We start from the raw sequence: 16,563 nt of genomic DNA, 5'->3' as shown, positions 1-16,563 counted from the left end.
GGCCCTCTATTTAATATAATTTATGAGAAACACATCATTTATTGAGCGGATTATTAAATTAAAAGACTGTATTTAAAAATTAAAGGACTGGGTTATTTTATTTTTAAATTTCCTATGTTACATTCTGCTTCATACAAGTAAACACCTTAATCCTCAAAGAGTTATGAAAAATTTGTGCCCTTGAGAATACAAATCGATTAAAAATACATACCACGAGACGCTTACCCCGTCGACGTGCCCGTTTTTTGTAGCTTTTGATGTTTTTACAATTCCCTTAGATTTAGCTTGTTGCCTTTATTTGTCTCTTTTTTCACAATTTACGAGATTTTAGCATCAGTAAACTACTATCGCAATAATTTAAGATCCTTTTTAATTTTGTGAAATGAATAGATTCACCACATCTTTTCTTTTCCATCAAACATGCTTTGTAAAACAAAATGCTAATAGCGATCTTATAATCCTTCATTAAGAACTTGAGAGTAAATTGCAGAAAAAAATTAAGTTATAATAAAGTTGTGTTCACTTAAAGCTGCAAGAAATTATTGTCTTAAAACTTTCCTCAAAGGAAACTGACCGATGTTGGAGGAATGTTTCTAGAATGTTCGACAATTCCTATTTCATTCAAATCTGGTGTTTCAAATAGGATATCGCATTTATCCAGCTCTTGTAATTCCTCTTCTGTTTGCTTCTAAAAGATATATATGTACATAAAGTTAATGATTTTATATTTTAGGAAGAACTCAATACAATATTCAGTAAGTGGAGATGGTTCTATGTACTAAATTTGCTGTTTACAATCGTTTCGTTGTTCGAATCTCTTTTGTTCATCATAAGATAACAACTCCAATACGTCCTATGATTGATCGACTGTTCGTTCTGTCTATGCTTTTTATGCTTTGAAGCACCAGTCTGTATCAAGGTTGCAATTTGGTCCCAAATATACCTAAATATTATTTTTACAAATCATGTGCAGGCAGACCATATACTAGATGAAGTCTTACTAGACGCACAGTAAGACAGGAGTTCATTTATGTATGTACAGGGGATGACAAAAAGCAAATGGTGTATGTTCTGAATTCAAATGTTTCCGACCTTATAACGAAAAAATATGTGAGATGTATTAAGAGTCCAACTTAATGCTCGAACTTTTCAACAATATGTTTCCACTGTGTATTAATTTCGCAGTTACACAAAAAAACTTAAACAATGTCATTTTTAGTTAGTAAATAGTAAATATAAATACTTCTTTTAGTATATTTTAATAACTGTATGTCAATCACAAAAGATATGTGGGCTAATATTAACTTGTGAAAGATAATGTTTTTCATTTCAAAAGTCGATATGAATACCATATTAAACTCCATAAATCAATTTGTATTTTTAACAATACGTTATATCATCAGGACCAAAAAGGAAAATATAAGTGTGTTATGCTATACTTCTACAAAAACTTGTCAGTACTTTACTCTTTGAACCCCTAATATAACTTTATCATGAATATCACTTGAAATAGTCTTCCACTTTCTAAAAACTGAAAATTGACAGGGCAGTAGAAAGACAATAGAATACAGAATCGATAAACCGTATTTCAAACCTTTCACAATGAAAAGCCACTGTCACAAAGTCCCAAATATAACATTTCCCTAGTTTAAGCTTACGTATCAAGCCGCTTTATAAATTTATATCATAAATAAAATCTCATGATTACCTTAAAATACACTACTCATATTAACTCTGGTAAGTTAACTAAATAGTATTATCAGTTTACTTGAATGTTATCGCTTAAATACACACTCACTTTGGTAAAGCATCTTTCCGTATATGATCTGTGTATAATGTCTTTAAGGAAAGAAGCAAAAATTATTCCACTGGATACCACTCCAAATATGACAAAAACAGTTGTCAGACAAACTCCTTAATAATAAAAGCAGAAAAAGCAACTTCATTATTCATAAACTGTTTTTAAAACGGAAATGAGGAATGTATAATTATATAAAGAGAAACGTTAAGCTAAATGATAAAATGAGAAACATTGTTGAAAATGAACTTCTTATCAACCAAAGCAAATCGCTTACTGCATTTAAAGATTTTATATAGACATCAAAGATACCAGGCTTAAAATGTAGTACTTCAGACCCGCGTTTGGCAACATAAAGTTCTGAATCGCAAATTCCATTTACTGTTATGTAAATTGCTAGCTTCACTCGATACAACAATGTTTTCTAAAATCTATAACAGAGCAGTACTCACCTTCAGCTGTTGGTTCAAACTGCATATCTAAAACAGTATAAGAAAGTTTAAAAAAAAAGATGTCTTTTCGTTCAATATACATATCTTGCATAAACTAAAACATAACATTTCATGATTTATTATACAGTCTATCATTTCAATGATGTTCTTAATAAAACTAATAATACTTTTTTATTATATTCACGGGGCCTAAAATAAAGTCGCTTTAAAACAATAACATTACCGGTACCAATTTCACGGCACCAGAAGCGCTTTTCGACATTTAATGTCTCTTCAGTGATGCTCTAGATCAAAACATTAGAAAATCCATAATTTATCCAAAAAATGAAGCGCTAATCAAACCAAAAAGGCCAAAAAGTATAGCCCAATCCGGCCAGGGAATCAGATCTTTGCATGAGGGAGATATATTCCTTAATTTATAATAATTTCCAAAATTTTGTAACAGCAAACTTCAATAACACAATATCCGTATTTTTCGTGCCAGGAGCAAAGATCTGGCTAGTGGGCTGGCGATACTTCTCCCTTATGAAAATTTTCACTTTCATGTACGTATGTTATTGATGAAATTCAAATTCAGAATTGTTATCCTCAGAGGAGTATTCTTATTCCGTTGAAATTACAAACATCACCAAATCTGATTAAAACATTACATGGAGCACCACCATTCCAATAAATAAAACATAACTGTCGAAAGATATACAACATAAGACATGTCATTAACGATACGTGGAAAAGAACTCTTAATGAATCTGATGCATTCGAAGAGCTTTTGTTGAATTGCCTTCATGAGGAACGCTAAAAAGATTTGAAAGGCGGGCATATTGTAATTCTTGAGGAGTTTTATGACTAAAAAGGAACTACATTATGTAAATAAAATAACCAAAGTCACCAAAGGACAACTTTTCTAGAAGAAGTCGGAACTTAAGTTTCTTACTAATTTCTAAATGTATCAACGTAAAATTTATGAAATGCATTTTTTTAATAATATGAAATGGATTTGGCTTTTCTTGTAAGTTCCATTTTGATCTTGTAGCTTTCAAGTATTCAAGTATTTATCCATCCTTGACCTTCAAATCTTGTGGTTTGAGCGTGCATGAAGAAGGTGAAACTAAAAAAGCGCTTTGGACACACAATATTCCAAAAAAGTGTTATTTCATTTTAATCTTCATGATATTATTTGATAGTATAGACACTTTGCTTGGATTAAACTAATTAAAGATTTATATGGTCCGTCTTTTTTGGGCTGATGCCTACATTCCTTTGCTGTTAAATAATACTTCAGAAAGATTCAATTGTCTTGATTGCACGAATGTTGCCTTGAATTATTAATGATCTGACATATTTTTCAATAAAAGTTGCTTTTACCTAAAAGATACTTTTTTAATGATACCTTAAGTAATAATCATTGAGATGTGCAAAAAACTATACCTTGATTTCCAATGACGAATTCTATGCCACTATGCGATATATTATTTTCTACTGACACTAAAAAAATGAAAATGTAAGGCATACACCATTTTTGAAAAAAAGTATAACAAATTACTGAAATCCAAGACAAATTCAAAAAGGTTAAGTCCATAAAAACTGACAATTCAAACGCTCAAGGAGATCACTCCTGGTTGCTTGTGTGTTTCTTTGGTCCGTTGTATTTCTTCTTATTTTCTTATATTTATTCATCATCAATTTACTCTGATATCATGCGTACCTGATGAGTATTCCAAAAACAAAGGTTCGTACGCGATTTACATGTTTTTAAGCAAGTTTTGATATTAACTTTCCCATGTACTGCATTACCATCCCTTGTCATGCGTCGTCGGTTTTTACACAGAAACACAGCCTTATCCACACATTTCACTTAAAAACAATATCTGATAATACAGCTAGTCAAACAACATAACCTTCCGTGACTGAAAATAAATTACACGGAAAAGTGTCTTCATATTGTTAAAGAACATTCACTTAAAAACAATATCTGATAATACCGCAAGTCAAACAACATAACCTTCCGTGATTGAAAATGAATTACACGGAAAAGTGTCTTCATATTGTTAAATAACATTCAAAAAATAATAAGTGAAAAAGCTATATATATACCGTGATTTCCTGTAATGAAATCTGTGTCGCCATGGAGTGGTATATTATCTTCCAATGATACTGAAAAGCATATGTATCATGTGGGTAAAGGCAATTTTCACATTTTTTTAGGAGGAATTGCTGTAAATTCAGAAATTATTGCGTGCATTTATTATTGCGATTTTGTCATTTTAGACCAAAATGCGATTAATATTTTTGCGATACTGAGAAAAATTCCGCTTCATTCATATAAAAAAAATTCAAAATGCAAGTTTAAATTATTGCAATTACAACCCTGTCGCATTTTTCGCAATAATAAAAGCATCGCAATAATTTCCAGTTTTCCTTTTTATTTATTATGTATATGTGTGTTTGTGTGTTGGGGGTTGTTTGGTCATTTTGGTTGCTAACCATTTTATGCATTGAAAAAAAAAAGATGATATGTCAATGTCAATCAAGGGTTCACATTTTAGGTGATTGGTTTTGCAATAAATTTTCCAATTTAAATACGATTGAGATCCTTCATCAGAATCATCAGATTCCTCCAATTTAGTTGTAATAACAGTACACAAAATAATGATGTCCATGTATCCTTTTAATACGTAAAGGCTGCAAAACTTATACTGAAGAGTGAAGGGGACTTAAGATTATCAGCTGAAAAGTTGTAGATTGTACCTCTGGAGTATTCTTTATAAAAGTTGAATTATTCGGTGAGATGAATGTCAATTATTTGTTGAGCATTACTTCCAATAAATGACTAATTCTTTGAATCAATAAATTGGAATAAATTCCTCGATCGAAACCATTAGAATTTTAAAGTTTAGTTTCCAGTTTATTGATTTACATTTATTTACCCTTTGCTGTAACGCATCTTATGAAGACATTGCTAACGTCGGCAGTTATAACCTGGCCAGACTGATTAAACATGTATATGAAACTTGCACAGGTGCAACCAGGAGGTTGAGACTTTTAAAGTTGTCAATATTGAGATTTTGCATAACGTGGTGGGTTTTCTTATAAATGTCGCAGTTGTTGTGGTATACGGATAAGAGATAGTGTTTTTTTAAGTGGAGTGTATTTTAAACTTGACTGATTTATGATAAACGGTATTGTCTCCGATTTGTCTTTTCTAATAACAAATGGTCTCTAAATTCTGTGATAGACTATATCCGTAATGATATCTTTGAGTTTGAATTGATAAGAATTGGGATTTGTAGAAGGGGTTCCCAACAATAATTATACAATTGTTTCGAAAGGGGTAATGACTATAGTTTCGTGTAGTTGTAATGTACACCGAATGGCTTTATGTAGGGATGGAAGGTCATTTATATTAACAACATGAGTAGATGGTTAATAATGACAATGACATGGTTGTGTGTACGCTGAGGAGGGAACAGAGTTTTAAAATTCTCATCATATTTTAAAATTACGGACTGATGAACGGAGGAAAGGACAGAGGGAAGAACGTAATGAAAGACAACGTGAAAGTAGGATACGATCACATGTGTGAGAGGGGTATAGCTTTCAAGATCAAGAAAAAATTAAAATTTGATTGTCAAGGATTGACGATCAAAGAAATTGCTAAATACCATCTTCTGCGTGAGTTGGTGTATTATGATCAGGGCCAATTTAAATGTCCTCTGCTGACTCTATAACTACCATACAAAACACCCCACGTCGAAGCGGACGCAGCCGCGATGGTGTCCATACATCTAGTAAGTTCAGGTATCCCATTATTTACGTTAACTTAGTTGTTTTCCTTAGTAAAATACTTACCTATAGATGAAGTATACAAATACGTATCTATTGAGTTAGAGGGTAGAAATCTGTTAATGTCATCATGAGTCAAGCTAATGTACTCTATTATGCGGCAGCTGGCATTTTCCAAGTTGTATTCATAGCCTCCAACAAAATATCCTCTTTTCCCGAATTTGTACAGTTCATTTGTGCAATCAGAAACCACATTTGCTTGTTCAACATATTTCAGGACTGATGCATGTAGAATTACTTGATTTCTGTGCATTTCAAATGTGACATTTCCTATAATTAAGGATAAAAGCTAACTATTTCAAGAATCAATAAATATTGAAAAATATAAAGCTATTTCATGAAATAAAAATTGATAATAACAACAACAAAAAAACATTTTAATACTGAAGCACCGAAGACGTTTTTCAACAAATATCAGTTTTAAATGGCTTTTGCAGAGCTGTGACATATATACTTATATAGCCAGAAATTCTAGTTCCATTTATTCATATGTTAAGGAGGGACAGGAGTGAGTATTTATAAAGGTACCCAACCCAAGTTTTAAACCAAGCCAGTGTTTTTTCTTTGTTTTCTAATTTACTACGTTATATTTTCCTAAGAGAATTTGATGTTCACTTCAGAAAATATGAAGTCTCTTTTAAAATATATTCATGACCCGGGATATTTTACAGCCAGAAATATCGAATTGACACTTTTATATTTTTATTTGTTGCCTCTTTTTGTCTTTTCTTTATTGATTGGGTTGTTATGTAGCCATCTGACGTCGACACCACATTACTCACCTGAATATATAAAGTACATGTACTAATATTTATTATTAAGTCATAATCTAGTAATCTAAAAAAAAAACTCGACAGTAGTAGTAGATATGTGACCTATTGTCGTAGTTTCGTGCACGTACATATCCAACTTCTGTATACCATAGTAGTTAATAGGTTGAAAATTTATTACATAAAAATTGAGAATTTTAGACCGATTAAAATGAAATTCCGCTTACATAAGTTGCTTTGTGTTGTTAGCAATGATTTATACAGTCTATAGATATCAGAAGATGTGGTATGAGTGCCAATGAGACAACTCTCCATCCAAGTCAAAATTTATAAAAGTAAACCATTATAGGTCAAAGTACGGTCTTCAACACGGAGCCTTGGCTCACACCGAACAGTAAGCTATAAAGGGCCCCAAAAATTACTAGTGTAAAACCATTCAAACGGGAAAACCAAAGGTCTAATCTATATTAAAAACGGGAAACGAGAAACACTCATGAACCACAACAACAAACGACAACTACTGATCATCAGATTCCTGACTTAGGACAGGTGTTTGTATACCACGATTGCTAATTTGATTTCATAAATAGCAAGGTTGTGTAAAAACTATGTTTAATCAGACAGGATTTTTCGTTATATGATGAAAATCTAAGTGTGTGCTCTATAAGAATGTTGGTTTTGTGAAATTTTATATTTCCTTCCGAATTCTCTCAGGTAATAATTTTCTATGCATGAAGTTCATATTATCACTTTTAAGGTAGATAGGGTGTCTTCCTCCATCTTGGATTTTGAAATACCAGAAAACAATCGGTCTAGATCTTTAATAAAAGGTGCAAACTTTCAGAGTAGTAGGTAATTCATGTGTAAGAATTTTCATTTCAAAATAGGAAATGACATATTTTATCATATTTATGGTTGTATTTTACAAAAAAAAAGAATACTTTTGTTTGATTCTATTTTTTTTCAACTTTGCCACATAAGGGGAGGCAACTCAAATGTAAGGGCAGATAATTCAGATAAAGTTACTTTTACAATAGAATGTGTTAGGAATTTACCTATTTTATTATGTAGCAAGAAAACGGGTCACATGACCCCATTTTTTCTTTTTCTTATCTGAAAGCATACTATTAGAGCTATCTTCTCTTATATTATCTCAAAATTCTATGGTGTAGTTTTCGTTTTATGGCAGAAAATTGGGTTTTCCATGCATAATCTATACAAAATCTGTCAATTTTGCACAACCTGTAGCGTGAAAATAAGCCCCGTGACCCATTCTTTTTTTAATTTTTTTTTAAAAAGCATGATATAAACTACATTTTGGCAAATTATTGAAAAATTCTATGGATTATAATTTAGACACCCCATCTACCTTAAGCAAATTTCCATTTAAACGTTTATGACCTGCGTAGTTTTCTATGAAATCGTCACCACGTACGCTAATTTCTCGCTTTTGTGTAAGCTAACCTTCACTGTGTGTCTCATTTACGACGTTTGAACCGAAATATAAAAACCTTGGTAGTATATACTTAACAAAAACAATCTAGAAAGATGAAAAGAAAGATCAAAGGAACAAAAGAACTCCGAGAATGAATTCAAGAGTTTCTCTGAAATAAAACCAACTTGGTTCATTTTATATGTGCCTCATTTTGTTCGTATATACACGTTTAATGCAATCGCACAGTTATGGAGAACAAGTATCTTTACTAATATTGTTATAAGACTTACTCTTGTAGAAGCAAGGAAAACTATGTCTGGCGTCACATGATTCTGTAGACCACTGTAATTTACGATCTGCATACACAGCATACACACAGAACGTATTTTCTCTTTTGATGTCGGTGGGAAATGGCTTGGATTGTAATTCCCTTACATACTTTTCTGAATGATAATCTGTCCAGAACTTTGTTATACTAATGATATAGAATTTTAAATGTGTAAAAGGATTCAGTACTATCCAAACTGTCTAATCAATCTAATTCTGAATGTGTTACTAAACATGACTTATTCTTCAATCTGATTGATCAACTTGCACTTTTCTAATTTGAAACTACGAGTGCCTTTATTTGGAAAGACCAGAGGAAGGTCAACGGATACAAACCCGACTGATGTAAACTCCCAAACAAAACGTCTATGGTCTAATGGGGAATGATTTTTGGTACAATGGTGTATTCGACGATAAGAAAGATAAAGAAAACCTTTACATGGTATTACCTCACAAATAAAACGTACATGGTGCATTGGGGAATGGTGTTTAGGGTTTACACACTCGTTATTAATTTCTTTTTGTATATTGAAATTTGAAATCACAAGCTTTCTTTGAAACTAAATTTCATTATGAGTAAATGTTTCAATGGTGCAATATCGTGTAAAATTAGATGAAAAAAGGGAAATGGTATACGATGCAATCGGGTATGGCGTATGATGTTGGATGTAAAAGGGAATTGTGAAATGCGTTTTCCTGGCGATAAATCCGGTAGTGGTCTCAAATATCGCTTATAGTCAATGTATTACTTGGTAATCAAATTTCAGACCTTTGCGTATTTATTGCTTTGTACATATGAGAAATACATACAGTTACTAAACAATCTAAAATTAACTTAACAGACTGTAATATACTAGTAGTTCATTTGAAGCGAGGTGTATGCCAGTACTGATTTTACCGTAATATATATGTCAGACAATTTGCTGAAAGACAAAACTTAACTTACCAATTTAAATTCAATACTAGTATTCATTTAAAATCGGTTCATATCAGTATCCTCATTTACGATCATAATCGATTTACTGTTGTAAACATAAAGCATGAACAAAACATGGGAACAGAGAGATAATACAATTATGAAATAACACAGACCAAAGAGATCTAAATTATCAGAAATTCACTTTTGTCCCTGTAAGTTAGAACAATTCAATATAAAGCAGGTAAAACAATTACACTGCAAATGTATGGAAAGTAAAAGTTAAACTGCATATGTGTTTGTGCATATATATAAACTTACCCTGCCCATGTGCTCTCAAAATATGTCGTAAAGAAAATTGTATTAAAATCAGACAAAGTTCCTCCTGCAGTCTGACACATTCTACGTGCTGTTCGCCATGTGACTTCTTTTGTATACATAACAGCATCTGTATTCACTTGCACATAAACAAAATAAATAAGTATATATATATATATATATATATATAAGTCTAAAATGAAAACAATATATATATATATATATATAAGTCTAAAATGAAAACAATATATATATATAAACCAATGTATCATGATCGCATAAATCTGAATTATTTGTAAACCTATTACTAAAATGATTGAATTAAGATATGTTTTAGTTCTACAGTGTAGTTCACAATTAACCTCAAAAGGAGAAAAGGGTCCATATCTTTTTTAATCAATTAATCAACTCGAACTCGAATGTTTTTTCAAATGCTGACAATGAATGGTTTTTTTTTTTTATATTGAGCAGACGTAACTTTAAACTGTAATATTTGTTTAATATAGAATGTATAAATTAGTGAAAATATGTAGATTGGTTTGTTTGAAACGTCATTATTGGTGGGAAATCAAGCATGTCAAGAACAATCAGGAACACCCTGAAATGCAAATTATTCTAGAATCACATAATTATTATCACTGCTATAAAATAAAGGACACTCTTACCAACAATTCTACCAATTTAAAGTAGATTTTAAATACCTGTGTAAAAAGGAACACACAAAAAACATATACTGTTCCACTGATAGCTCATATTTTTGCAATTAACTGGAACCCATTCAAATCTGTTTTCAATATAGTTATATGTTCCATACACGCAATATGTTAATCTGGTATCACCATAATCTTCCTCCTCATCTAATGGGAAATCAGCATAGGTTTGTCCTTCTTTATAAGTTAGTTGATTGGCTCTGTTGTCAGTCCAAAAGTGCCAACCACTAGGAAAAAAATAAGTTGTTTAGATATAACTGTGCCTTTTAATGCGTTAACTTAAACGAAATCGTACAACGAAGACCAAAAAAACATAAAAAAGAAATAATCATCTTAAAAGCTTAATAACCCTAAAGGAAATTTCTATTATGCCTTTGAAGGAACTTTATGAAATTATTACTAACCGGTTGATGCAATACTGGTTGAATGTTCTTTCCAAATGTTATGTTCCTCGTGATATTTTGAATTTACCTCGTTGCAATAATTATTTTAGAAAACTGAAGATAGAAATCAGTTGAAAAAATTCTAGAGTTCTCCTAACACTAAGATTCACACATTAAAGTTAACCTTGAATACTGTTTTATAAGCTATTCCGTTATGTTTATTTTGGAATCATTAAAAGATTTATGTATTTAGCCTCAATAACAGGTAGACAAGAACGTAATTGACAAATGGTAAATCTAAAAAAAGCTTTGGTTTTCTATGTTGTGTTTTGTGTACTGTTGTTTGTTTGTCTTTTTCTTTTTATACCCCCGCTTTAAAAAAAGTGGGGGTATACTGTTTTACCTCTGTCTGTCTTTCCGTCAGTCCATCCATCCATCCATCCATCCGTCAGTCCATCCGTCAGTCCGTCCGTCCCATGAAAATTTTCGTCGCATCTTTCTCAGGAACTACTTGACAAGGATTTCTGAAATTTGGTTTCAGGGTTTATATAAGTGAGTTACACCGTGTGATGCGTTTTCAGATTCATCACTCAACAACTTCTTGTTTACCGAACACTTGTATTATTTTACACATGATAGCCAAGTTGTAAATTTTCGTTACATTTTTCTCAGGAACTACTTGAATAGGATTTCTGAAATTTGGTTTCAGGGTTTATATAAGTCAGCTATACCGTGTGATGCGTTTTCAGATGCATCACTCAACAACTTCCTGTTTACCGAAATATTTCGGCGGGGGTATCATCAGTGAGCAGTAGCTCACAGTTTTACTTGTTAGCCATGGCGTTGTCAGTTTATTGTCGACTTGTGAGTTTGAATGTCCCTTTGGTATCCTTCGCCTCTCTTTTACGATACAATGAGTGTTCGCCCAATGGTAAAATTAAATGACCCTCTTTTTCTTTTTACTTTAATTATTTGGATTGGCCGTTTATCAGACTTAACGATTTGTGATGAAACAAATAAAAAAGGATTTATACGTTTAGGGAACAATTAGGTAAACATAATTAACAGTGTTATTTAGCATATATCGTTAGTGACACTGGCTTAGTAATAGTGATTGATTTTCATTCGATATAAAAGATTAAAACATCTTCAAATGGCATATAAATACCAGTAGATAGAGAAGAAAGATTACTTAAAATCCTTTATAAGTGACATTTATTGCATATTGAAATATTTTAATAGTAGCAATGTCAGCCTTAATCACATTTCAGTGCTTCGGTACTGACATGATTTATTATTAACTTTTCTAAAATTGCCCGTTTATAAATTTTGAATTATAAAGAAACTAAGGTTTCAACTCCCTCAGGCAAAGTTGACCTTAGATGGATTTGGCTATTTGTTTTAGGTATTTTTGTCATATAGCTCTTACTTATACATCCCTCGGATTTCAAATGTTTGGCTTTTAGCGTTCCTGATGAAGGTAAATCCAGAAAAACGCTTCGGACGCATGAAATTATAAAACGTGTTGTTTTCAATTTTTTTCAGAGACAAATACAACAGTATGTTATTCTTTTAAAATCAATCATTCACAAACATTTAACACACTACTACAAAAACTAAGAACTAAAAAATTTATTACTCGAAATCCTCTGGAGCTGTGTCAAAAATCAACCTTTCGAGGTAGGTAAACGAAAAGTTTGTTACAGTTAGTAAAGTAGCATTGATTTTCCAGCAGCCCGTTCTTGCCTGACTATGTGTATACGATGTTGACTGTATTGTAAACATACCGTTCACATCTGTAAAAAAATAAAAGAAGACACATACCAGTGTATACAACTAAAATGAAATCGTCTGATTCTACTAAGGAAATCATGATAGGAAATGATAGCTCTGGAATATCGTATAACTGGGCGATATATAGTTTTCTCGTTTGAATTATTTTACATTTGTCATTTCGGGGCCTTTTATAGCTGACTATGCGGTATAAGTTTTACTCATTGTTGAAGGTCGTACGGTGACCTATAGTTGTTAATGTCTGTGTCATTTGGTCTATTGTGAAGAGTTGCCTCATTGGCAATCATACCACATCTTCTTATTTTTATATCCATATGCAGGTGCTGCTAGAATGTTGCTACATAGGAAAGGAAAGTTCACAATTGGGAAGCTGAAATCAATTCTTTTGTCGTAAAGTTCTGTTCTCAACCGACCCTCGTTGTTAATTTTTAGATGTAGGTCAAGATATGAGACAGACTTGATTGCATCTGTTGTATCATTTATTTCAAGTTCAATGGGATAAATGCGTTCAGCATAGTCACCAAACTTTGAATTGATAAGTGAGTGAGAGGACATCATCTATATAGCGAAACGTGTAATTAAAGGATAATGCTATCTTCTTTTCATTTCTCCTAAAACGGTCATAAGTGGAGGTCAAAGTTTAGATTGGGAACTTATGGAAAGTTATATATTGTATTTCTTTCCAAATACAGGTGCAGTGAAATGAAAACAAATCACCAAAAAATGTTCCTTGGAAGGTACTGAACTAGTGTTATTACTTCGGCTCTGATGATATGTTTATATTTGTTTAGAACCACAGAACCTATTGAAGCCAAAATGTTAAGATATGTTCCAAATGCAGATCCAAAGTTGTCATTTAATGGGGATTTAACAATTCAAAATTGTTGCAAGTTGAGGTCAAACAGAGGCGGAAGATACTAAAGGGATATTTGAACTCATACATTGAAGATGATAACAACCTGATAACGTCATTGCAAAAACAAAACGAAAACGACGAAAAGACTAAACAGTTTTCAAATCACTACATAGATAAAACTAAAAACTGAGCAACACGAATCCCACCAAAACACTAGGGATGATCGCAAATGCTTCGTTTCAAAGATTACTTATGGGAAATTACCTGTTTTTTTTAAGTAAAGATGAAGTGAAAGGAAGACAAGCCATCCAGAAATGTAATTTAGAAGTCACTTAAGAACTGATACGTTGATACGTTGGTCCTAATGAAGAGCTCATAATAGCTCTACAGGACCAAACAATTGGTACAAAGATCCAATTTTCTTCTCAAGAACCAATTTAAAGTTAACACATTTGGACATTAACAATTTAATGGAAGTCTGCTTGTTATATAAGCAAAGCATTGTAAAACTAAAGTAAATATTGAGACAGTTTAATACAATAGATGTAGTTTTCTTCTTTTGCCATCTATTCCATAAATAAATGGAATCTTCAATATCGAATCGTATAGTAATGCATTTTTTTATTTTCAGGTATTTCCCTGATTTGTGAAAAATTAAAATAACTAAAACAATAATCAAACACAGCTTACCATGTAGAAAGAGTAACATAAACACTCCCAGTTTTGTATGCCACATCTGTAGGTACATAAAGCCTTTGGACTGCAATTATTTGTTGAACCAAATATGTAAAAACAAAATAAAAATTAACTTATTCATTCCATGAATAACATGTATTCTATAACGCATAATCTATACGTAGATATAGATTCTTACATTGGTACCAGTGGATTATCGGATTTATCCAATTGAGATGGGGTAAATCAGATAATCCACAAGTAACTATGTAAGAATCTGTTTCCTTAATGAATATCAAATAAATTTGTATTTTTGATAGACTAAAATCCGCTTCGAGTGCTTTCATCCAGTGAGCTGATAAAGGTTAAACTCATCCAATCATTTTCCAAGATCATCAAAAACCACACGTTGATTAAAGTTTTTTATACAATGGGTCCGGAAAGGGTTAAATTGTAAAAGAATTAGAGAAACTGGTATACTGAATCAAACGCAATCCAAATAATAAACGTCTGAATGGGAACTTATTTGTCCAATTTAATTAAATACAAGTTTGTGCAAATGCCTTCATTAGGGTTATTTTTGTTTTGTTACAATGAAGTTAGATATTTAGGAAACATTGAAACTTAAAATTAGTAAGATTAAATGTATCATTAAGTATGTGATTTTGAATTATTATTGTTTCCTATACGGTACATGTATGCAATGGTAATTTTTGTTATATACAATCTTTCGTCGATACCTCTGCTGGTGGACTATCAGTCCCCTAGGGTATCTTCAGCTCAGTAGTCACGACTTCGGTACTGACATGATTTATAACAAACCTTTCTAAAATTGTCCGTTTATAAATTTTGAAATTAAAGAAACTAAGGTTTCAACTCCCTCAGGCAAATTTGATGGATTTGGCTATTTTTTTTAGGTTCTTTTTTGGTTATATAACTCTTCAACTGTTTCAGTTCATATACATCCTTGGCTTTCAAATATTCGGCTTTGGGCGTTCCTGATGAAGGTTAATCTAGAAAAGCGATTCGGACACATGAAATTTTTAAAATGTTGTTTTCATTTTTTCATTCCTTGAAGGTGGCATCAATCATTCAATTTGGTAGATTTAAGCAACAGTAGTTTATTGATGCACAAATCTCATTAATCGATTAAGAAGACAAATCAAGATAACAAACAAAAATGAGGGGAATGCGTAAACTCCATTAGCATCGAGAGCTTTGCGTTAATACGCTGGTACATGCGAGACTACACTCACTCTTCTGTAACCTAAAGATCTAAAATTGCAAAAACATGTCACTAGTGAGACACAGACACGGACATATCGTTCTATGTTCTGGTTACCTTAACTACACTCAAAAAACCCATTAAATATTGTTCCATCGCGGCCTCTAGTAAGTGTTCTGAAACTAATCTTTCAGTGCTTTGTAACTAGTTCCTCAACTACCATCAAATAACTTATTATTAACTCTTGTAAAAAGACATATGAAAATAATGAATTTAACTTTTTTGGAGTGTAAAAAATCCTTTTTGGCGTTTTAGATAATTACGTGGTTTGATCTTCTATTAAATTCGGTCGATAGTTTTGACTTTTTGACTCCCTACACCACACTTCCCGATTATCTTATCAAAAAACGTTTTCTTATTTGATAAAATGATATTGTACAAATATCTCTGCTGCAACTGCATAAAAAGCCTTTTTCTTTAATGAAAAATGTCAATATGCAAATATACTTGCTGGAAGTGTGATGAGATGATTACAGCTGTACATTTTCTCCTTGACAACATCAATGTACGCTTCGGCAATCAAGTTTATCAATTGGTTGTAGGTATTCCCATGGGCACCGATTGCGCTCCTGTATTGCAGACTTGTTCCTTAATTATTATCATCACAGTTTATAGCAAAACTCAGTAAAGACCAGTATAAATACCAGTTTGTTGTCAAATAAATCAAAACATAACTTAATAATATTGCTATACATCTCTGAACATATACGGTCCTACACACTGTCGATACATACATTTTGGCATTGGACAAGATCTTTTTTCTCTGTTTATGATGTCTTTGCACTTAATCCATTGTACTGATTGATATTTAGTCTTCTGGACAATACTTTTAATTAGTTGGTATTGGCTTTGAATTAACTTTCAGTTTCTGCGAGTACTCTTTGGTTGATCTGTGTGTCTTAAGTCTTTTTGTTAGATGCTTTTTTGTGTGTTCTTTGTGACGATCTGATGAGTCAAACCTTTTTAAACTAATGTGTATACCGTGTTCTATTGTTGTGCTG

At 32.0% G+C, this 16,563-nt stretch overlaps 1 protein-coding gene across 2 annotated transcripts; it reads right to left on the bottom strand.

The window, feature by feature from the left end:
* Positions 1–353: 353 nt before the first annotated feature.
* On the bottom strand, positions 354–15,795 carry LOC127734744 (uncharacterized). Of its 2 annotated transcripts, XM_052244748.1 has the most exons (11): positions 14,293–15,795; positions 12,592–12,748; positions 10,561–10,796; positions 9,863–9,998; positions 8,589–8,773; positions 6,100–6,363; positions 4,345–4,404; positions 3,679–3,735; positions 2,251–2,277; positions 1,799–1,914; positions 354–688 (listed from the first exon to the last, which is right to left on the bottom strand). In XM_052244748.1, exons 1-11 carry the CDS (start codon positions 14,348–14,350, stop codon positions 560–562), a joined length of 1,425 nt encoding a protein of 474 aa, XP_052100708.1. In that variant the 5' UTR covers positions 14,351–15,795; the 3' UTR covers positions 354–559. The 2 variants fall into 2 exon arrangements, with proteins under 2 accessions (XP_052100708.1, XP_052100709.1); XM_052244749.1 differs by lacking the exon at positions 3,679–3,735.
* Positions 15,796–16,563: the final 768 nt, after the last annotated feature.

Source organism: Mytilus californianus, unplaced genomic scaffold, assembly GCF_021869535.1.
Source record: "Mytilus californianus isolate M0D057914Y unplaced genomic scaffold, xbMytCali1.0.p SCAF_3, whole genome shotgun sequence".
Taxonomy (NCBI): domain Eukaryota; kingdom Metazoa; phylum Mollusca; class Bivalvia; order Mytilida; family Mytilidae; genus Mytilus; species Mytilus californianus.
Note: the sequence above shows the minus strand (reverse complement) of the source record. Positions and strands in the feature narration are given on the sequence as shown.

Coding starts and splice junctions, on each gene's coding strand:
- LOC127734744 (XM_052244748.1), bottom strand. CDS start 14,350: ATGTACCTACAGATGTGGCATACAAAACTGGGAGTGTTTATGTTACTC. Junction 1,915..2,250: donor GTTTGAACCAACAGCTGAAG/GTGAGTACTGCT, acceptor TTTATTATTAAG/GAGTTTGTCTGACAACTGTT. Junction 689..1,798: donor CGGAAAGATGCTTTACCAAA/GTGAGTGTGTAT, acceptor TATATCTTTTAG/AAGCAAACAGAAGAGGAATT.